The sequence below is a fragment of the Tripterygium wilfordii genome, chromosome 22 (assembly GCF_013401445.1).
Source record: "Tripterygium wilfordii isolate XIE 37 chromosome 22, ASM1340144v1, whole genome shotgun sequence".
Taxonomy (NCBI): domain Eukaryota; kingdom Viridiplantae; phylum Streptophyta; class Magnoliopsida; order Celastrales; family Celastraceae; genus Tripterygium; species Tripterygium wilfordii.
In genome coordinates, this window is record NC_052253.1 from 11436055 (window position 1) to 11458981 (window position 22927).

A 22927-nucleotide genomic window follows, 5' to 3' on the forward strand; every position below is an offset into this window, starting at 1 on the left:
AAATTAATCTAATAAATATAATTCTTATTAAAATTGATTTTAAGTATTAATTTAATTAATCAAATATAATTTATATTTAAAATTAATTTTAAGTATTTTTTAATTAATCAAATTAATTAAACTTACATTTATTTTATTTTTTAATTAATATTTAATTAATCAAATAATTTTTGTTACATTTATTGCATTTTTAATTAATTTATACTTTTTATTAAAATATACTTATATTTAAATCATTAAATAATATTACTTTATATAAATTAAAAAAAAATAAAAAGCTGCAGCGCAGCGGAAATACAAAAGAAGCTCCTTTTGCGCCAGTGGATCCGCTAGCCAAGAACCAGTGGATCTGCTGGCTCCGCTGTGCTGTTTGGCACGGCGGAAGGCAGAAGCGGATCCGCTTCCACTTATGCTGTGCCAAACATGCAGAACATATTTTACAGCTTTAAGCTCAGTTTTTTCCCACAGCTTTTCCGTTAGTATTGAAAATCAATTCAACCGCTCTACCAAACGGACCCTAAGTATACTAACTAATAGCTATCTTCTTTTATACTTGTATTTTTATTATACTCTCTTAACCAATATTGAGTATATTAACAAAGATGAATTCTCTAATGTGAACTTAAAGTAAGGAATTAAAATGTGGACTTATATTTTCACAATTAATTTGAAACATGTGGAATCGAAAGTAGAAGGTTACACTTGTCATTTCACTCTTTCACACTCTCAAAAAGTGATCCGTATTAATAAGCTTCGAGTAGGAGCTTATTAATAGCGAACGTGCTGTATATTTTTTTAATATTTTAAAATCATGGGGCCCACACAATTGTCAAGCGGGCCCCATTTTTATACCTAAATGATTTTTTTTTTAAATCGTGGGACCCCTTTATAATACTTTCTTTACTAATATATTACATTAAAAAAAATTCTTTATACATTTATTACATATATTAATTTCTTTATTAATTTTACTTAAAAGAATTTATATTATTAGTTTACTTAACAATTTTTTTATTAACATTTCCCTATGAATTTTACTTAAAAAATATTTATATTATTTTTTCACTTAACAATTTTTAATCTCATATCACATAAAAATCATATTTAATTTTAAAATATTTATTAATAATAAATTATATTTATTAGATTAAAATTAATAACAAAATGATTAAAAAATTATGAAATTTATTACTAAATTCAAGATAATACTTTTACTTAATAGCTTTTCCACTAGCGTATGCTTTTAGTTCACTAAACACCTCACATCATATTTTACAACTTTAAGCTCATCTTTTTTTCCACAGCTTTTTCGCTAGCATTGAAAATCAATTAAACCGCTCTACCAAACGGATCGTAGGTATACTAACTAATAGTTATCTTCTTTTATACTTGTATTTTTATTTTTATTTTTATTATACTCCCTTCACCAATACTGAGTATATTAACAAAGATGAGTTCGCTTATGGAGACTTAAAGTAAGGAACTAAAATGTGGACTTATATTTTCACAATTGATTTGGAATATGTGGAACCGAAAGTAGTGGATCATATTTGTCATTTCACTCATTCAAACTCTCAAAAAGTGATCCGTATTTTAGGTTCACATTTTAAGTCCGCATGGGAAAATTCCTTACTAACTAAGAATAATCATATGCAAACTTAAAATAAGAACTTAAAATGCGGACTTATATTTTCAGTATTGATTTGGAATACATGAGATCTAAAGTAATGAGTCTCACTTATTATTTCACTCATCCACCTCTCAAAAAGTGGTCCGTATTTTAAGTTCTCCTTTTAAATCCGAATAGGAGAATTCTTGTACTAACTAATAGCTATCTTTCTTTTAATCTTGTTCTTTGGGATATGGATTTTCCTTTCTGTTTGGTTTCTGGGACATGGTCGACATCATCGTAATGAAATGTGTATTTTAAAAAAAAAAAACACATCAGTTAATGCTATTACACTCCCATGATAGTCATCTACAGGCCTGGCGTCCGGGCCCAACAACAACAAACATATGTTAAAATTTTATTTTTATTTTTGGACAGAAAGTTATTTATTCGAAAAGAAAGAAAAAGTCTCATTAAAACAAAAGGCATATCCCAAAAACCGCACATACAGAAATGATGATGATGATTTGTGCATGGTCATGACCATGCTTATATATGTGTAGCGTCTCCTGAATTCAATTCTCACGGGTAATAATTGCCTAAAGGTGATGCGTTGAGTTTTGATCAATTTTTGTTGTATTCTAACGTTGAGTTTCTTTATTGAATAAACGTAGTGCATACATGGCTGGCTTTAATTTAAGTATTAAAGCAACAATTAAATATGGCATAAGCTCCATCAATCGAACTTTTATCAATACAATTCTTTATTTCCATATCCTAGCTACATCATATTCAACAAATACTATGAGCCTATATATGAGAATAAAAAGTAGACAAATCAACTGGTATAACTATTCTGGCTTCCGAGCCTTCTCAGGATCACATCACATGATGTGGAAGAGAGACCCACCAAATTAATTAATGAGTAGATAGATATAGAGATGCCAAAGGATTAAGGTTGCCCTGTACGCGGAACACAGACTGGCCCCTCTTCCAGTACTGCATGCCTTCCCATTAATTCTTCCCAAAACAAATCGAACTCATCATAAATCACGTACCCCAATACATCCTCTCGATCCCCCATCAAGGCCTAAGAGGGTCGGCCTTGATGGGCTGACTTGAAGAGACTTATTAGTTCATACCATGGAGACCGGAGAGGTTATTGATCGAGAGAGAAAGAGAGGGGAGGTATATAAAGGAGAGAGTCGGCCTTGATGGGCTGACTTGAAGAGACTTATTAGTTCATACCATGGAGACCGGAGAGGTTATTGATCGAGAGAGAAAGAGAGGGGAGGTATATAAAGGAGAGAGGAGAAGAGAGGGAGAGTTGGGTGGTGCGTAAGCATGTGAGTTGATCAGCATCGAATCTTCCAAAGGATATGCGCCACCACTTCAATTGCTCCGCATCTCAGCATCTGAATTCTGCTTGATGCCCTCTTCCCTTTTCACTCCCTTTATGCAACAGCCGTTTTTCTTAATAATTAAAAAAAAAAGGGAAAAATTGGAAAGCATATGCTGATAGAATGTTCAGTTTTTTTTTTTTTTTTTTGAAGATGGAATGGCGTAAGTGCGTATTTCTTCATAGGACGTATTGATTTGACCCCATAAACGGGACCACCACCCCATAACTGATAGGAACCTGTTTTGGTGTTTTACCATTAAGCTTTGTTAATCGATAATCTGTTGATGTGCCATTGAGTGCTTAGGTGTCAGCTGAGTTTGCTGACGATGGTTAAACTCTGTTAGTGAAGTCGGTGCTTTAGTTGTTATAAGTACTTCTCTATTAGCTTGTAAAACACAGTCTTGATAACGAAATGATAAATGAAGGTTCTCTTCAACGTGTGTTCTCCTTCTTTGTTTTCTCTGTAATATTTTCTTCTAGAGAATCTCCTAATTGCTCCAGAGCAATTAAAAAGAGATTCTTTAGCCAAAAAGATTTCAGTTCATACCTATCTAGAAGTTTTCTCAACTCCATCATGTATGATGGAATCATCAAAGATTTGACCTTCGTTTGTCGAAAATGAAAGATCTAGATATGATACGTTACTGAGAGATTTTATTTTATGACAATGAATTATGAATTATGAATCTTTTTTATCAATATAAATTTTGGATATTTGAATTTGTCCACCATAGCCCATTAACTTCAGTACTTCACAAGAAAATTCAATCCTTGTGTTAAATATTGTTCACTTTGGACCAAACACTTGGTACGGTTTTATTTTTTGAGTTGCTCGCCATTGATTTTTAGATTCAAAAAATGCATTAATGGGTTTACTTGGTTGTAAAGCAAGAGTCATGGTCATCAACCAAAACTTTGAGATGCATGTGAATTAAGATATCTCTGTAGATATCAGATGTGAAAAATATAAAAGATGGGATTATTATCTGAATTGGAATTAACGGTATTATGAAAATAGCATCATCATCATCTTCTATAGTTAGAAACAATTAATAGTCCTGATTACAATACCTTAATTGCTTCAATTAGTATTAATTAATTAAGTTGAAGAACCAAAGGAAAGGGAAATCGTGCAATGAAGTATAATCCAATCCAATTAAAGTTGTAGCGATATATAAAAAAGTAATTTGATGCCTTTGGGGTACTAATGCGAGCGGACCTTTACATTTCACTATTTCAGTATAGCTGTTATGCACAATTTATTCCAGTTCCAAAAGAAGAGAAAAGTACTAAGGAATATGTAATTTTGTGCTCTGCTCAGGCTTAGGGGTATTGTCTCTAATCTTGTTCCAGCAAGGTCATCTCTTGGGATGCCCTTTTTTTCCTTTTTTTTTGTTTCCATCTTATTTTTTCAATATATCTATGGCTTAAAAAAAAGAGTGAGGAATATATATATATACATGAAAATTCTCTCCTACGGACCTAATCTACTGACGTAATTTATGGACCCGTCGATTTGCGTAGGAGATGATGATGCTCTGCCCAAAGAGAAGTCCAGTGATGATGCTCTGCCTTCGGTGATCACTGCCGATGACTTCGGTGAAGACGATTTCGCGACATCGGTGAAGATGATGACTCTGGGTGAAGAAGATGACTCGGGTGAAGATGATTATTGTGGGACCCGTTGTATCTATGATTAAAAAGTAAGTGCGTAAAGTTGATGTGCATGTGAGAAGTCGTTTATATATATATATATATATATAGCAATTCTCACATGTGAACAAAAGGTGTGAACACGAAATCTAATGGTTGTAATAAACCACAACAAAAGTGGAGTCCACACATTTACTTGGGCAAGATCCATCTAGACGACGTCAATTCGGGTTATGCGCAAGGGAAAGAGGAGGAACCAGATGAAGATTCGATGGAGATTATCATGGGTAGCAGTGATGAAAACGAGTTAGAAGCATGAAAGTGGGTTTGACAATGGGAAAAGAGGTATGCTCTCACGTGAAGCGTTGGATGAATCATGTGGTTAAAAACTATATCACGCAAATTAATGAGAAGTTGGGTCATATATTTGGTCAACCCTTAACAGGTTTTGAATTTTCACGTATTGGGCATCGGATTGTTCAACCCACAAGTGCGGAGAATTGTTAGAATATGATATAAATGATGTGATATGTCCAAACTCAACAAGTTAAGTTATTGGATTGAAGAGTTTCTTAGAATCCCTAGAGCCAAAGCAAGGAACCTTTGTAATGTGTGATAAAGAAGCTCGATATTGTGAACCTTGAATTAGTACATGAATACTTTTTATGATTTATTTTTTGCTAAGGTGATTGTGATGGTAAATATTTGTAATTAAGTTTTACTAATATATTTGTATATGCACAATATGGCAAAATATATATGCTTTTTAACAGTATTCAAGCAGAAGAGAAGAACAACGCCAACCCTACTAACAGACCCGAATCATTCAGATTTCTTGAGTTTCATGCAAGAAATGTTAAAGCGAAAAAGTGTTTGGTTCAAAAATTCAAAAGGCTAGGAAGAAAAAATACAAAAATTAAATTAACCAGAGCTAATATATTCTCATATGTGCAAGAGCTTCAAACCAAATTCTCCTCATCCCCAATTAAGCCGAAGGATTGGACCATCCATAAAAATGGCTAACCCTCGGCTAGACACGGTGTAACCAGCAGGGCAACACGGGTCGGTAGTCCGGTGGATATATATGGCTAGGGTTATACTAGCACTCGTTGTCATTCTGGGTCTAGCCGTACTCATTACTTGGCTAGCAATCAAGCCTAAGAAGCTCGATTACACAATTGAAGATGCTTCAGTCCACTACTACAACCTGCACAACAACCATCTCAATGGCTCGTTTGATTTCCTCATAAGAGCTCATAACCCAAACGGTAAGCTCTCCATAAACTATGACTCAATCGAGGTCTTACTGGCCTATGACGATCAAACCATTGCGTTCAATACTCTTGAGCCCTTCCATCAACCTCACAAGAACGTGACTCGACTAAGAGCAAACCTTGTGGCCCAGGACATAGCGTTGTCGCAAGGCGCGGCTCGGGACATGAGGCTTGACAAGGCATCGGGAGAGGTTGAATTGTATGTCAAGTTTAAGGCAAGGATCAAGTTTAAGGTTGGAGTGTTCAAGTTGAGACATCAAACATTGAAGGTCTCATGTTCCCCAGTCTTGCACTTCTCTAACTCTAGCACTTTCGAGAGGACTTATTGTCACACCAATCATTAATTTTCTTCTTCTTTTTTTGGTGTGATTTATATACTAATTTTTTGTTTGTTTTATTTTATTTTAACAAAACACAGCCAAATTGAACCCCATTCTATATGAGAAATTTCGGATACATGAATCCTTCGTCCCACATTGGACAATTTGTTGTTTGTTTTAATTGGGGACTATGGTTTTTGTCTAACCTCGAGTTTGTGCGAAACTATAAAGTATCGTTAATTGGTTCTTGCATATTATTATTTTTTGTATTGTGAAGATATATCATATATGGTTCTAAAATTTAGTTGAGGCATCAACAGTTCCTATTTTTTATTTTTTTTTTGTATGTCCAATGAATTTCCATGATAATCAACGACGGGCCAAAAGTCTCGGCATCAAATTGTAGAGAATATGGCCCATCTTTATTCAAAAATTGTAGCTCAAGAGTTTGGATCATCCACATGTATATAAAGTCTCACACAACTTTGTTTTTTCGATGTGGAACTGGTGGTGGTATGTGCTCCAACACTCTCATTCACACAAGGCCCTACATCCTCAAATTCATCATACTTGTCACATCGACACGTCCCTTTGTGTGCTCAAAGATAGGAGGCCTCAAAATTTTTTTTATGGACTTTTTTTTGGGCCTCAAATACACCTCATAACCTTGTTCGGTTGCTTCGATACCATGTTGAGAATATGAATCGAATGTGAACCCACGTTATTTGGGGCTAAAACATACATTTGGACACATGTAGATGGTGACCTATCTTAACTCAAAAGTTATAACTCAAGAGTTTTGGTCCATCCACATGTATATTAAATCGCTCATACCCTTGTTTTTCCAATGTCGGACTTGTGGTGTTGTTGCTCCAACACAGATGTCAGCATGTGGGCTTTAGGCCATTAAAAAATTGCGGAACCATAAGCAAGCTGGCCTGCAAAAGGAATGGGCCGATTTTATATGAGGCTTTAGGCCCATTTAAAAATCGCGAGAAGGGGAACATGTTGGCTTGAAAGATGGAAGGAATGGGCCAAACTGGAGGTCCAGACCAGTGAACATGACTTTTGAGAATTGAAAGCCACAATAGTTTTTTTTTTTTTTTTAAACAAGAGTTCGGGGAGGGGGTAGGATTTAAATCCACGACCTAATAGGTGAGTGATCCCTTACATGTAAGGTGATTGTCGTTCAACTAATGGCTCACTCGCGAAAGCCACAGTAGTTGATGAATAAAGACCAAGAAAAAAAAAATTATGACACTTGATTACTGACAGTCCATACAAATATATGATTCTCGTTGGGGCCTGTGGTTAACGTTCACGCCAAGAAATTCGACTATTTTAAAGCAAGTAATTTGACTCTTGCCTGTAAATTTATAGGTCAATTTGGGTGTAATTTACGTATTATATGTGATGTATTTGTTGCAACTAATTAATCCTAAACAAATGTGACACAACCTTATACGTTTCTTAGGGGAAGCAAGCTTTACAAGCAAAAGCAAATGTTATCACAAAATCCATCCAAAAACACAAAAACTACAAATCATTATTGTCTATTTTGGACCTATATAAGTCTGCACGACTTTGTTTTTCTGAACCATCGTATATGATATTTAAGTCCAGAAAAGACCTTGGTTGTAGATTGAATTTTCTCTCACACAACTCAATATTGTCATCTTTGATCCAATATACGATCCGACTTCTCAATGGGTACCCAATATATGGACTCAAGATTTTGTTGGCTCTTTGGTTAGGTCTTGGTTGTGAGAGGGAGAGATTGAAGCTTTGTTATAAACCACTCGGGTGAATTATATCAGATCGATATAGAATTTTAGTATTGACAAATGTAGTTATTATTACATATATATTAATCCCAAGTAAGTCAACATTAGGCTAGAGAAAATGAAAACTCATTCGTACAAAATGTTGCTATCTAAGATCAAATATTTGTCAAACTTCAGTTCTTGACGTTTGACTGCTCCTACCTTCATACATGATTTGTCAAACTGATGAGATCCCATAATTCGTACCAGGTGGTGACTCTTAGAATGGTCTACCGTCGTCCTTGCATGGTTGTGGTGAATATAAAAGAATGCGACACATGCTCAAACGATGCATCATCCGACCAAAATGACCTCTGAGAGATTGATGTATTAATTGATCCCCTGACCAGCATGTGGCTACCCGCAAATTACGTTGAGATGTGAAGTTTGGTAGGATCTTGTGCCCTTAAATCCACCAACTATGATTAATAGATCCTTAATGTACATCCACTCATAGACGAGGGATGACCCCCTCCCAAAGTGATATTTTGTCGGACAATGACCTACACAGAAGTCACAACAATGGTTATTACAGACATCTAGTTTGTTTACTAAATTCAAAAAATTGTGTAAACCCTACAATGATAAAGGAAAACTGTAGTGACTTATATTACAGGGGTCTTAATCCATATTATGTGCATGTACTCCCCGAAATGAAACAATTGATTTTACACACTTTTTTTTAAACACCATTGAGAAATATATTTTGGTCACACATATGTTTAACCCAATTGATTGTCAATCGAGTCATCTCTCGGTCAATTGATTTTACACACTTAAGGATTAATGTAGGCAGTATAAAGTTCATGGAGGATATATAATAGAAGGACCCGGAGGACTAGCAAAATCAACCTAACCCAACTGATATATGACTCTTCCTTGTGGTCTATATGTCATTTGTTTTCATGTTGACCAACAATATGTCCACTTTAAATCTTCTAGATGATGCTCATATATTATTCTTTAATTTTTGTGAGACATTAATTATGGTTACAATGACTAACAAATAGACATATATTAAAATGAAATAAATATCAGAGAACATTACTGTATATATTAATATAATCTTGCAATTAATGGTGATTGATATATAATATTGTTTTAAAAATCATAGTATTTGTAATTTCAATTAAATCCCAAATCAATATTATCAAGTGATTTAAAGGATTCGATTGATTTATTAATAGAGATTAGAGAGGAGAACCATGAGTAGCTCAGATGACACTCATACGTGTGATATCTCGTAGAATTCTCAAGTTTGAACCTGAACCTCCCCCTCCCCTTCCTTTGTATTCAAAAAATAGATATTAGAGAGGAAATAAATCCATGCGTACCACCAGTTGATAAGTGTACCAGCATGAAGCCAAAAGAAATTGTCATTTCAATTCTCAACATTTTAGGGTTTAAAGGCCCCATTTGATATATATTTGTGCAATCAACCAGGACAAGTCCTTGCATGATGTGGGGTTTGTCTTAACAGTCTCATTGGCCCCTAAACCCGATCATTTAAAGCAGCCAGCCAACCCCCAAACGATAGTGCATAATTTCGTCTTCCTATCCTACCAGAAATCTCAACTCGCTCAAATCAATAATATTGTTCGTTTTGCATTTACCGGTTCATTGTGATCAAATGCATCCAACCCACACGATTTTTTTTTAGGTTATCGTCAATAGAACTTGAGTCCATAAAAAGCCTTGTTATTTGAAAGATGCTTGAACTTTTTCTTATAAACCACATCATTTTGGTGCTCTCCAAACGAGTGGTATTAGGAGTCTGACCATTTCAAACTTAATATGTTAATTTCTAGGGGATTAGATTAACAACAACATCAGAAGCTTTAATCTTTGCCTCGTTTGAAATAAGAACTTGGAAAAGCTAGGATATATGTGTTATAATACAGATCCATGCATGCATGTTGGCCATGCATGAAGTGGTTGTAATCATTCTTTAATGATCAGATATCAATGAGTTTATATAATTGTATATACCAACCGACATAAAAAGCCTTTGGTCGGTTTTGCACTAACACTCTGGACTTTATCAATGAGTTTATATAATTGTATGTACCAACCGACATAGGCTTTGCAGCATATCACCCAACCAACGCTCCTATTGAATTTCTAATCGTGTTAGTTGATAAACAAAAGCTTTCTAGGTGTTGGATCGGTTGTTACAGAATATGTTAAAGTTAATAATATATAAGCTGTCTCTCTTTAGGATTCCCAAGAACCTTAATTAATTCCTTGATATTGCACACTTTAAACTCTAATCATTATTTTAATTACATATCCTCACATGCTAAACTCTAATCATTATTTTAATTACATATCCTCACATGCTAAATGTAACAGCTTGTCCCTCCTTAAACCTAGTAGATATTTGCACAAAATACCCCACTTCAATTATGACACGTGGCACAAGATGCCGAGGATAATATGGATCGAGGATGCACCTAGGATGCTGATTGAGAAGAAAAAAAATGTCAAGGAGCCTAGAAGATCATGTATAATAGTAATCGAGAAGAGAGAATCTCGACAAGACCAAGATACTCCATCGATATAAAATTGAGCACATAACCCCCAAGGAATCTAAAGTACTGAAGGAGATTGACTCCAATTAGGACATGAATCAAGATGAGATTCAACCTCCTGTAAATTTGCCTAATAATCATGAAAGTAGAGATATTTTCCTACAAAGGTTAGATTTCTTCAACTCATATAAAAAGGTGACCTCCTACTCCAGGTAAAGGACCTAATCTTGAACCCTGCAGTTTTACTTGCTACTAGATAGAGAGCTCCGAGCACAGAACACTCCCTCATAATTGATAACATATTGACTTAAGAGTCGGAGAGACCCCCCAAGAACATCCTTGAGGCTCCATATATAGCTCTTGTTTACTACTATGCAGGTAATCCGAAGAGACACTCGCTGACTATCACATGATATGTCACTAACACCAAGCTAGTTATGAATGCTTATAGAGAAATGCTATCCAATGCCTTTTAAATTTAAAAAAAAAAAACTCTATCGAAATATGCATTTTAAATTTTAAAAAATTAAATGAGAGAATGTTCATCACACATGACATGACATGATCTGATGAATCTTTAACTATTACACTTTAACACAAACACTAACAAGACTCATGATTCTAGTAGCTAATAAAAAAATTGTCGGTGCACATAATGATAAGATTAAAATAATATTTCAGTAATTAAAACTCATGTAATGACGAGGTTAACGTGTAATTATTAGTCTTGAAAAGGTAGCAAAAGCGATCTCAATTAAATACAAAAATTAATTGGATTAGGAAGCTTCATAGGTTTTTTGGAAAGTGTCTATTACTTCTTCCGGTCTATGACGACAAAACTGCCCCCGCACCTTTTCCTCTCTCACGTGCACTTTCCTCGGCCAATTTCAATTTTGCTCTTTTAGGCGTTTTAATTTTCAGGCATACGAAGCAAAAAAACGGTGTCGTGTGGTTGTTGTTATAAGTCTTAAACCACAAGTTACTGCTTCCCGTTGGATTCAAAGACCTCGGAAATTTCGTGGACACGTGTCAAAATTTCGTGTCTCCTTGCTCAAAATTTTGTAGACGTTAGTGTTACGGCAAGTCTGATGAGCGGTAGATCCGTCACATTTATTAATTCTGAATCTTCCGCCGTTTCTCTGAAAAAAGAAATTAAATTTCTTCCCGTCTCCTTCATTTTTTTCTATCTCTGTCTCTCTCTAGGGTTCTGTTTGCTTTACTTCCAAATCAATGGCAGAGCTTCACTGGTACGCTTTCGATCCTTGAACAGTCCAGTTATTAATTTAAACAGACTGTTTAGGTCTTTGATTCTCGTAGGTGATTTTGATTGTCGATCTTGATTTTTGTTATGATTTATATTGTTGTGGATTTTGAATACACTGTAATGCGGATTTATCATGATTTTCTTTATTTCTTTCCTTATTGTTTGGTTTCTGAGAAAGATGATGGAAAGAATCAAAGAATGGGATACGGTGTTGTGAATCTCTCGTCTGGGAAATTAGATTTTCTCCTTAAAGAGAGCTTTGGGGCCATTCAAAATGTCGTCGAGATTGTTATTCTGTTTTCATATAATGAAAAATTTGAGGTTCATGGCTTTAATCCACTTTATTTTGCTGCAGTTTCTCAGTCGCCTAATAGATGGTTGAGTAACTGAAGACATTAAATTAAAATTTGTTTGTCTCAGTTAAATGGAAGTTTATAGAACTGAGCTTTCAAATAATGGAAAATTTGAGAAATCAATTACATTTCCTCTGTTAAGAAGGCTATAGATTTTTGAGGTAGTTAAATCTGTAAATGCACTTTTTTTTTTTAAATTTAATTTATTCATCTAGGTTTACTAACATGGTTTAAAATGGAAATATAATGGATTCTTGATTGATGCAGAAAATTCGGGGGAAGTGATTGCTCCTCTGATCCGATGCAGAACATTGAATCCTGAAAGCATTGGTGACAATGATGTTGAGGTTTAGGGCTACTGGTTTCATGCAATGATATGATTCTGACAGCAATCATCTGCTTCTATTTATCTGAGAAAGTGCATTTTTTGAATGTAATGTAGGTAGATGGGATGAAAGATATTGATTGTAAGTTTGCAGTTCAGACTAATGGCTGTTGCTGGTTTGCATAATGTTTCTGTCCCTGATACTTCTTTCCTAAGGGGATCTCAATCTCCAGCTGCAGGACAGCAGGGAAATGAAGGGCGGGTGGGTAGCCGGTCATCCTCTCTGCTGCAAATGTGGAGGGAGATTGAGGATGAACATGTAGTGAGTCATGGCCAAGAAAGAGTTGGTGAGAGAATTTTCCAACAAAGAAATGATGATCTTTCCAGGTCAGATATGTCCGATGGTCATAGTAGCGAAAACAGTGGTATTCCAGAGGATGTGAGTGTCAGTGAGAGTGATTATGGACTGTGGTCTCCAAGTCCAGTTGGGCATCAGAATGAACCGGAGGATCCAATCAATTTTAATTGTGACCATTCATCTGATCTGGGGCAAGATGAAAGGGTAAGGGTGAGACAAATTTTTCGGGAATGGATGAACAGTGGTGTGAGAGAGCAAAGATCTAATGTTTCCTCTGTGAACAATGGCTCAAGGGCAGAATGGCTCGGTGAAACTGAACAGGAGAGGGTTAGAATCATAAGGGAGTGGGTGCAAATGAATAGTCGTCAGCGAGGTGCATGTCCTGATCATATAGATGAACAAGGGGCTGAAGCTGGAGGTCAAATTGAACGAGTTCTTGACGGATTGGCTGCTAACCTGAATGAAGGTCGAAATGAGCATATCCGTAGCCGTAGGGGCATTCGTAGATTATGTGGCAGACAAGCCCTGCTCGATATGCTGAAGAAATTTGAAAGAGAGAGGAAAAGAGAGCTCCAAGGTTTATTGGAGCATCGTGCTGTATCTCAATTCGCTCATCACAACCGCATTCAGGTTTATTTTGCTGCTACATGGCATATAGTATTGCAGCTGCTTTTCCAAGTGGTGGTGTTGTTTTTATTGCTAGCCTTATTATTAGCCCCTTTGCTCTTTTTTTTAATAGGTTTTTTTTATAGATGTGATAATCTTTTAGGTCTCAAATTTTATAAGATTAGTCTCATGATTTGGATTTAAATTTAACTGTTGAATTTGGGAACATAAACTTGTTACTTGAAATTGTTTATGAGTTTGAACTTTGAAGGCCAATTGGGTTGCTTAAATAGATCATTGCTATATGTAGAAAAATACTTAATTCATTGCTGTGCCACATTGGAAATTAATCATTATTTACAATGATGATAATAATATAACAATGAATAGTTAAATCAATATGCTGGAGTCGGAGAGCATTCAGTTTAAATCGAGGATTTTGTGATTTAATTTCTCTTGGTTTTTTTATATGATAGGATGTCCTTTTTTAGATAATATAAAAGGAACTTAATATCTTTCTATTCTAAGGAAACACAAAAAATAAAGTTATATATATAGATTTTGATGTTTATAAGAAGCTAGTGAAGAATGTTCATCTGGTGTTTTTCATTGCTATTCCAGTTTTATCTCCTCGTTCTTTAGTTACAAGTGCTTGTGTATGCACCCCCTGTGTACAAGGGTGCACTGTCATATTTAGGCATCTTAATATGTATTGTTCTCCCAACAAAAGTTTTGTTTCAGCCTCAATCGGTTACCTAGGGGTTCTTTGAGAACTTAGATTGGTTGGCCTTGGATTTTAACCACTAGATATAGGTAATTTCAGTAGTGTTTGAAAAGGGGGTCCATGATTCATGAGTATCTGGAACTTCTTAAGTAATGGAAAAAATTAAAATTTCTGAACTACTTTGTGATTGGAGTATACTAATTTTAGAGTTTGAATGAAATATTGTGAATTAAGGCCAGACGAATTTCAGAGTTCTAGGTTTTCAGAAGAGTTCTATATGCTTTTGTATGGAACCCTTGGAGAGGAAAGGTTATTTCTTTTCAGAATTCTTTGTGATTAGTGTATTCTATATTCGGATTTTGAGAAAAAATAAATAAATTATGTATTCAAAGATTTTTAGAAAGTTCTACTTGTCATACTCTACTGGGTTAACTGGTCATAAGGTTTCCAGAATACCAGTTTAGATCTTGACTTGGAGCTAATGCCTTATAATTTCAGTAGACGGTGTTGTGATCAGTTCTTTGATGATGATTTTGTTGTAATAATACTATTAATAAACTGATAATCATCTTATATATTTTCTGCTGGTGAGCACCACGTTTTGCGTAACTCAAAATCCCCCTTTTACACTGGTTCAGTAAGGTCATTGTTGTGATCCTGATGGCATTCAGCCCTCTCGTGCCTGCCTCTGAAGCTTTAGTTGCTTTTCCGCTAGTAGAAAATTCAGGGATATTCAAACTTTTTATGTTCTTTTGCAGTCATTGCTGAGAGGCAGGTTCTTGCGAAATGACAGTGGGAGGGCTACTACCTCCATGGCAGCAAACGAATTAGGTTTGTTGAGGCAAAGGCATACAGTGTCTGATCTGAGGTATGTGGCTTTTTATGCAGCATCAGTAGAGAGACCATTATGTAAACAGTCTACCAGCAGTATTTTCAAATCAATTCCCACTAAAGTGTTCTTTTTTCTCTCCTTGTTTGCTGCTTTGGAAGATTATCTTATTAATCATGAATGACGTTGTGCACGTCTCTATTTTCATAACATTCCTTGTTCCTCTCTCTCTCACTCTTTTCTCTCACACCTACAATAGAGAAGAATGATGTTTATGCCTTGCTGCTGACGGGAATTTGTTGGGATTTTGATTATTGAGCATGTGAAAAGAATATAATCTGTTTGATTGTGGGAAAAAAAGGTATTCTGATTTCATGAGGTTGGTAAAATCCTCGTCCGTGTAATGGAGAGATTACAATTTTATGTATTCCATATGACTAAGCTAGGCTGGCATCATGATCTTTCCTGTACTTGAGAAAGGATGGTCTTGTAAGTTGTTACTTGTTCATTGTGATGCATTTAAGAACATCCTTATGCTGGCATTTCTCAATTCTGGAACTTGCGTACCTATATGTGGTTTTCTCATTTCATTTTTCCCTTTTGTTTTTCAATTATAATTTATAAACTATGGTTTTTGGCACATAATGCCAGTCTAACGTTTGTAGTTATTTTATGGAACAGATAATACTGCCACAACACTGTTTATTGAAGTGCCATTCACTAACTTACTAAGTTACTACGGTAATTTCTGCTTTTAGTGTAACTTATATATATTGATTTTTCGAATCAGGGATGGATTTCTATCTAGGTTGGACCAGTCTTTTGATCAAGCGAGTTGCAACCTCTCTGATACTTCATCTAACATTGACGTTTATGGCAATAGAAACGAACAGAACAACGAAATTAATTCACTGGAACTCGCGGATGAACTTCATGGACAATTTGATTCCAATAATGAGGAAACTGAGAACCATGGGTTATCTAATGGTAGAACTAACATTGAAGGCAACATTCTCGAAGAAAAAAGTTCACAGGAAGCTACTAGTTGCTTGGAGTTGTCTGAACAAGTTTCAGAGAGTGATGTTAGAAACATGCAACAATCGGCCTCTGTTTTGGGTTTGGAACGGGGTGATGTTAATGAGCAAGAAGAAAGAAACTGGCAGGAATGTCCTAATAGCGAATCATCCCCAGAAAGTTTCAGAAATGAAGGAGACCTCGAGCAACCCAGCGAAGTAGTCTCTTATCGATCTCACCAAAATAGGGAGGATTATTCTGGCTCAATTTTATCAGATCATTCGGACAGTGTGGAAAGCAACAATAATGAAGATTCAAATCAGCTTGAATCTTCTGCCTTAGTAGAGCATGATCAATTTTTGGAAACTGTTGTAGGAAACATATTTGGATCTAATGAACCCAGAGGTGGTACTGGGGATAATGTGGATGGACAGCAGCAGGAAACCACCAATGGATTGTCCCAATTTTTTTTGGGAAATGAAGACACGGAACACGATCGTATGCAGCAAGCATCTGAAGTGTGGCGTGTGGATGGTGAATATCAAGAGGCCATGCAGAATTGGTCTGATGAGACTGTCCCAAATGGAGGAGTTGACACGTCTTATCTACCTGATGATGGTAATGTTTACAGTGCAGAAATCCGGGAACTACTAACTAGGTATGCAGTTTATAACTACAGGTCATATTATTTTGGCACTTTTGCGATCTACTTCAAATGGAACTTTTAATTAATTTTGTAGGAGAAGCGTATCTACACTTCTTCGTAGTGGATTCCGTGAGAGTCTTGACCAATTAATACAATCATATGTTGAAAGGCAAAGCCATGCTCCTTTCGAATGGGAAGTAACTTCTACTGCTGCCTCATCAGCTGAACAAGATCTGGAGCGGCAGATGGGAGATCAGAATGAAGGCAGGGGTGATGCTGTTGGGAGCCCTCCCACTCCACCCCCTCTACCTCCCCCACATGTATCTCCTGTTCACCAGATCTGGGTCGAGGAGCAGCAGGACTATAGTTGGCCACAGCATGACGTGCACCATCGTTTGGGAATTGTATGTATATTTTTGCCATTTATTATCCAGATTGGATATGTTTCTGGAACTTACTTTTGTTTAAATCATTCTATTAAAGGTAAATTATTGCATCTCTTTGTCAATTTCTTCATAAATTAAGGTGGAAAGGAAAATGGAGAAGTCTTTAAAGATTCTTAAAATAACAGATTTTCATTAGAGAAACTATTATCTCTCTTTATTTTTTTTCTTGGCCTTTTCAAAACTCTGAATTTAGCATCTTGCTGTAATAGCGGTATAATTTTTCAGTAAAGTTCAACATGTTTTTGCAATTGTTGCAGGAGTGGGACATCGTTAATGACTTCAGGTTTGACATGGCTAGGCTACAGCAGAGGATGAATAACATGCAGAGGATGCTTGAATCTTGCATGGATATGCAACTTGAGTTGCAGCGATCAATTAGACAGGAAGTTTCTGCTGCCCTGAATCGATCATCTGGTTCTACACGTCAGTCTTTAATTTTAATTAGCTTTCTTTCCCCGCACTTACTTATTGTGCTTTATCATTTGCTTTTCTGCCAAATTATGAGCGGCTTGTACAAAATATCTTATCGGGAAAGCACTATATGTTCTCTCTCTTTCAGGGATCTGTGAAAATGGCTTGCCAGAGGATGGATCTAAATGGGATCATGTGAGGAAAGGGATTTGCTGCATATGTTCTGATAGCAAGATTGATTCTTTACTGTACAGGTGAATTTTTACTGAATTTTTTGAACTGGACAAGAAATAGATTTTAGGCATATGCAGATGCGCTATCGGATTTTGCTCATGTAATGTTCCTTTGTATTATTGTTGCAGATGTGGGCACATGTGCACATGTTCAAAATGTGCCAATGAGTTGGTCCAATGTGTGGGGAAGTGTCCAATGTGTGAGGCACCGGTGGTTGAGGTAATCCGTGCTTATTGCATCTTGTAATCCAATGGTCGGTGGAAGAGAGAAAGAAATAGGGAAAAATGGTGGATTATGATTTAGAATTCCTGTGGATGCCTGTCCATCCCACCAGGTAGTCTATTTTCCTATATATATGTGGGATATTAACCAGACGACTTATTTATTCTTTTTCCTTGCGAGAATAATGAACATTGTAACTAATCTTTTTTTCTTTTCGAAAGAAAAAAAGTACGTACATATCTAATTATCTACAATGTCTTTCAGTTTTTGTCATATGAACATTATTTGCACCTCATTTTTTACTAAGTACACTTCACTCTAATGTGTTTTTAAAGAATTAATAAGGTGTACTTAGTAAAAAAATGGAGTGTAAATAATGTTCATCAGTTTTCACACTAATAAGAGGCTCGAACTTCTCTGCAGCGACGCCCTATCAGTTAAAACTGTACAACTACTAGACCTCCTAATACCCATTGATGCCCCTTCCCTTGTTACATGATCACTTGTGTCCGCATTCCGAACTGTTGATCCCCCATGCAACTCGCTTCCACCGTGATCAACCGTTGCCTCCTCCGCCACACGATCGACAACCAAAAGAAAACAACTGCCACCACTGCACTCCGCCTCGTAAAACCGGGTGCCCCTACAAACCGGACACGTGGCGTGCATACTAAGCCATCTGTCAATGCACTCCACGTGGAAGACGTGCTTACAGTACGGAATCATTTTAACGACCTCTTGCTCTTCCAGCTCCCCGAGACATATCGCACAATCAATCTGGTACTTGGCGTCCTCATGGTAATAATACAACGGCAGCGACCGTACGATTTCCGGGTCAAGCCCTTGACGCACTGAATTAAAGGGGGTGGATTCTGAGGTCGTCGGCGGTGGTAACGTGAATTGTTGATCGGAGTATGATCGTCGGAGAATCGACGGATGTAAATTGAGAAAAAGCCCATGAAGAATAAAGCAGTAAGGAGGACTAGGACGGTGAGGACCATGGAGGAATCGAAAGCAGTGATTGGTTGTTGGTATTGTTGTTGTGGCGGTGGAGCTGATTGTATGAAAATGGGCTCTCTGGATGGTGGTGATGGAGAGGATGGGAGGTTGTGAACGGCGGACAAAGAAGGGATGGCATAGACTCCATCGTTGTATGCTTGCAGTTTCCGGTTGTGGGATTTCATTAGAAACGGACTGGAAATTCACATCCACACCAGATGTGAAGAGTTTACAGCGGAGAACTAAGCCTTTAAATAGAATGATATAATATACGCACAGAAGGTGTTTGTTTATATTCCTTCATAGGAGAGTGAATGTCAATAGAAAAATATAGAGGATAAGGTTATCGGTGGGACCTTTTTAGGAGGGAAGGGATTGAAATGATAGAAAAATATGCAGACAAGGTGTTTGCTTATATTCGCGTGTGAACACAAGGGGCGGGTGATGCACTATTCCTCTGACTGTGACGGACAAAACCGCTAGCAGCCTCGGTATCCGCGCTCACAACTGATAAGTCTCAGGTATTTAGCTTCGGTGACGAGAGAGTGAGAGACCAAATTCTTCCACGTTAACCCACCGAATAGAAAGTCCATCGAAACTGTAGATGAGAAGTTGAGTTGAGGCCCACTTGATCGATTCTATAACCAGCCAAAAAGATAGGAACAATACGGGTGGTTCTACACACTTTGCACATAAACAGTGAAAATAATTCTTGACGACAAGTGACTTTATTGTCAATCGATTGAATAAGACATATATCATATGTGTGTTTATGTGTGTTTAAAATTTGATTATGAAAATCATATTTCTTTGGGCTATTTAAAAAAAAAATCATCTGCTTATCAAAAAAAAAGAAAAGATTCTGGTGGTAGTCATATCCAAATCAATATATTAATCTATTTGAAAATGGAATTCCAAGAAGTCGACAAAACAATATGTTTTCAGTGCCATCTTCGTCACTTTGAAGGGCCCATTTAGAGTCGTGAATGGAGTTTGGATGGCATAACATGTAAGATATTTGAATTAGACGGATAGCATAAAACCATTCATATATTTCCCTAATATGTTACAATTTTTGCATTTATATTCCTGTCATCTTCTCAAAGAGAGAGTATTGTACATTAGTTGTGCATGAGATCCACGAGAGAAGGAGAGCATCTCGACAAGACCAAAGAGCTCCCTTCAGTGAAATACCTAAATGTCCTAAAGAAGACCGACTCTATTTAAGAAATGAATCAGGATATGACTAACTTTCCTATAATTACGTCAGAGAAGAAATATATTCCTATCAAAACCATAACACATTTGACTCATATAAATGGGATACAACTATCTTGATTATTATTAGCGATAGGAGGAGAGAGCTCTGAACACCGAACAACAAGATAATTACAAAGTTTAACGTTATAGAAATCTCCCGAAGTCCCAAACACACCCTCGAAGGCCCCAATAGCTTATGTATTCTTCTGTGCATATGGTCCTCAACAAAAATAATTCCTAACATCAATACTAACGCTTGATACGTCATCAAAGCCGAACGTAGTTTTGAAACGTTATCAAAGAGGTTGGAACACAGTTTTGAACGTCATCAAAGAGGTTGGCATTGGATAATGTTTCAGATGTTTGATTAGTAAACTGGATAGCATAAAACCATTCATTCAGTTCTCTAACATGCTACAATTTTCGCATTTATGTCCCATCATCTTCTCAACACAGAGAATCTTGTACATTAGCTATGCATCGCAGAGATAATTAAAGCAGGTTATGGGGGCTACCATCAATACAGATTCATTCGTCAAACTAGTATGGCCGACTGCCTAGAAGAAAAATTAGTTTCAAACTGCGTGGCTTATCCCGTTTACCATGCTATATGTAGAGATCCTCATTACGGATTCGTGATTAAACCACGTCGATGGAAAGCATTTGCATAAAGAAAAAACAGAGAACTATGCGATCGTTAGTCCGATGATGATTTACACATAACCAAAGAACAGGAAAGTAAGAAACATGCAAGATAAGGTCAACAGAGGATGCCAAAACCACGCCTATCTTGCCCCTCTAAAGTTGAGAAAATAACATAAAATCAAAATCTAAGGAGCAAGAACGAAATTAAACTACCAAACTAACATCACCCGATACAATATATCCAAATATGGGTGCTAAGACTTGGACTTTCTAGCGTCATAGGAGGTATAATTATTGACAGCTTTACCACCCTCAGAAATGGCATGCTTCCCCAACTCTCCAGGCAAGATCAGCTTCACTGCCCCTTGAATCTCCCTTGAAGACAGAGTCTTTTTGTGGGTATACTTGGATAGTCTAGCTGCCTCATCAGAAATTCGTTCGAACATATCATTCATCATTCCATTGATCACTGTCATTGCTTTAGATGAAATCATCACTTCAGGATGAACTTGCTTCAGTACCTTAAACACATACCTTCTGTATCCTTGGCTGCCCACAATATCTGCGTTCTTCTCGTCTTCCTTTTTCTTCTGTTCTCCTTCCCTTCTTGGGGCTTGTCTGTCTTTTCACCCTCCTTCCTTTCTTGTGTCTTGCTCTGTTTTTCTTCTTCCTTTTGAAGAGTTGTGGGTGTCGATTCCTTTTGTTTCCCCATTGAAACGATATCGTTTTGAGTTTCCTCTGCAGCCTGTTCTGTTTCCTGGGTCTCACTCTGTTTTTCTTCTTCTTGCTGAACACTTGCTACCTTTGCCTTCCCCATTCCCATTGAAACGTCATCGTTTTGGGTATCCTCAGCGGTCTCTTCTGTTTCCTGGGTCTCACTCTGTTTTTCTTCTTCTTGCTGAAGACTTGTTACCTTTGCCTCCTCCATTGAAACGGCATCGTTTTGGGTATCCTCAGCAGTCTCTTCTGTTTCCCGGGTCATGCTATCCTTCTCTTCACTATTATTTGGCGTCTCCATTGAAACGGTATCGTGTTGGGTATCCTGTCCAGTCTGTTCTGTTTCCTTGGTCTTGCTCTGTTCCTGATCTTCTTTTTGTTTCTTTGATTGAGACCTTGTAATGGGAGGCTTGTTAGGCATTTCTATAGTAACTTGAACATCATGATCTTCCTCTTGTGTATTCCCTTGAACAGGAATGGTCCTAAAAGGATGTTCTTCAACAACATCCTCCTCTGCTTCATCTTGGGTCTGCTCTTCTTGGCTGCTTTGAAATAAAGCAACAACAGTTTCTTTCACAACCTCCTTCTTAGTTCTCTCCACAATCACCTTCTTTGCCTTCTTTGGAGCCATTTCTTCTGCCTCTTCTTTACTCTCTGTTCCCCAGCTGTTCGTTGCGGTTATGATTTCTGTAAAATGATTTTGGATAATGAGGAATTAAGTAAGTAGATTTGTGAAGGTATATATATATATGTAAGAGGTGAGTTACTGGGAATTAGACAAGTGGAGTAACAGGTGTCGATTGAATTTACCAATAAGGGCTACGTGGGTTAAATCTTAAAAATGAAGACGGTAAGAGATTTCTGGAGTATATTGTTTAATAGTATGCCGAGGATTCTAGCATGCCCAGAAATCAAATGATCGAAGAACAAGAACAAATGCAAACGGTCGTAAATATGTGTGGGCTCTGAAAGGAGAGCTTCCCGTGGAACGTAAACTGGGTCATAGATACGGCCCAAGGTCTACACTAAATTGGGCTGTCAAAAAGTAAACGATACGAGGCCCATAAATTGAAGGGTCCTGCAGCCTTTAAGGCTATAATGCGGCCTGAACAAACTTCTGGTGGCCCATATATCCAGTAGTCTAGTCTAGGTGTAGATCGGATGAGGAAACTTTGTAATTCTCCAAAATCTATGATTACATACGATTCTCATCCAATGGTAGAGAATAAGATTGTTGGAGAAAATATAAAAGTGTAATGTAA

At 36.7% G+C, this 22927-nt stretch overlaps 4 protein-coding genes across 5 annotated transcripts; 2 read left to right on the forward strand and 2 right to left on the reverse strand.

The window, feature by feature from the left end:
- Window positions 1-5654: 5654 nt before the first annotated feature.
- Window positions 5655-6474, forward strand: LOC119992277 (uncharacterized protein At1g08160-like). Its single transcript, XM_038838980.1, has one exon. The coding sequence runs from the start codon at window positions 5749-5751 to the stop codon at window positions 6280-6282; it is 534 nt and encodes a 177-aa protein (XP_038694908.1). The 5' UTR covers window positions 5655-5748; the 3' UTR covers window positions 6283-6474.
- Window positions 6475-11693: 5219 nt separating this feature from the next.
- On the forward strand, window positions 11694-18307 carry LOC119991275. 2 transcript variants are annotated; one of them, XM_038837596.1, is made up of 9 exons: window positions 11694-11859; window positions 12497-12576; window positions 12672-13542; window positions 15001-15110; window positions 15862-16743; window positions 16826-17135; window positions 17435-17600; window positions 17737-17842; window positions 17951-18307. In XM_038837596.1, the coding sequence occupies exons 3-9, from the start codon at window positions 12718-12720 to the stop codon at window positions 18066-18068; spliced, it is 2517 nt and encodes an 838-aa protein (XP_038693524.1). In that variant the 5' UTR covers window positions 11694-11859; window positions 12497-12576; window positions 12672-12717; the 3' UTR covers window positions 18069-18307. The 2 variants fall into 2 exon arrangements, with proteins under 2 accessions (XP_038693524.1, XP_038693523.1); XM_038837595.1 differs by having other exon boundaries at window positions 12497-13542.
- On the reverse strand, window positions 18186-19736 carry LOC119991276 (RING-H2 finger protein ATL57-like). Its single transcript, XM_038837597.1, has one exon. The coding sequence runs from the start codon at window positions 18768-18770 to the stop codon at window positions 18435-18437; it is 336 nt and encodes a 111-aa protein (XP_038693525.1). The 5' UTR covers window positions 18771-19736; the 3' UTR covers window positions 18186-18434.
- Window positions 19737-21062: 1326 nt separating this feature from the next.
- Window positions 21063-22296, reverse strand: LOC119991545 (histone H2B.2-like). Its single transcript, XM_038837893.1, is given in 2 exon segments — window positions 21063-21496; window positions 21499-22296. Coding segments are annotated over 2 exon segments (1092 nt in total). The 3' UTR covers window positions 21063-21202.
- Between the last annotated feature and the right edge of the window lie 631 nt (window positions 22297-22927).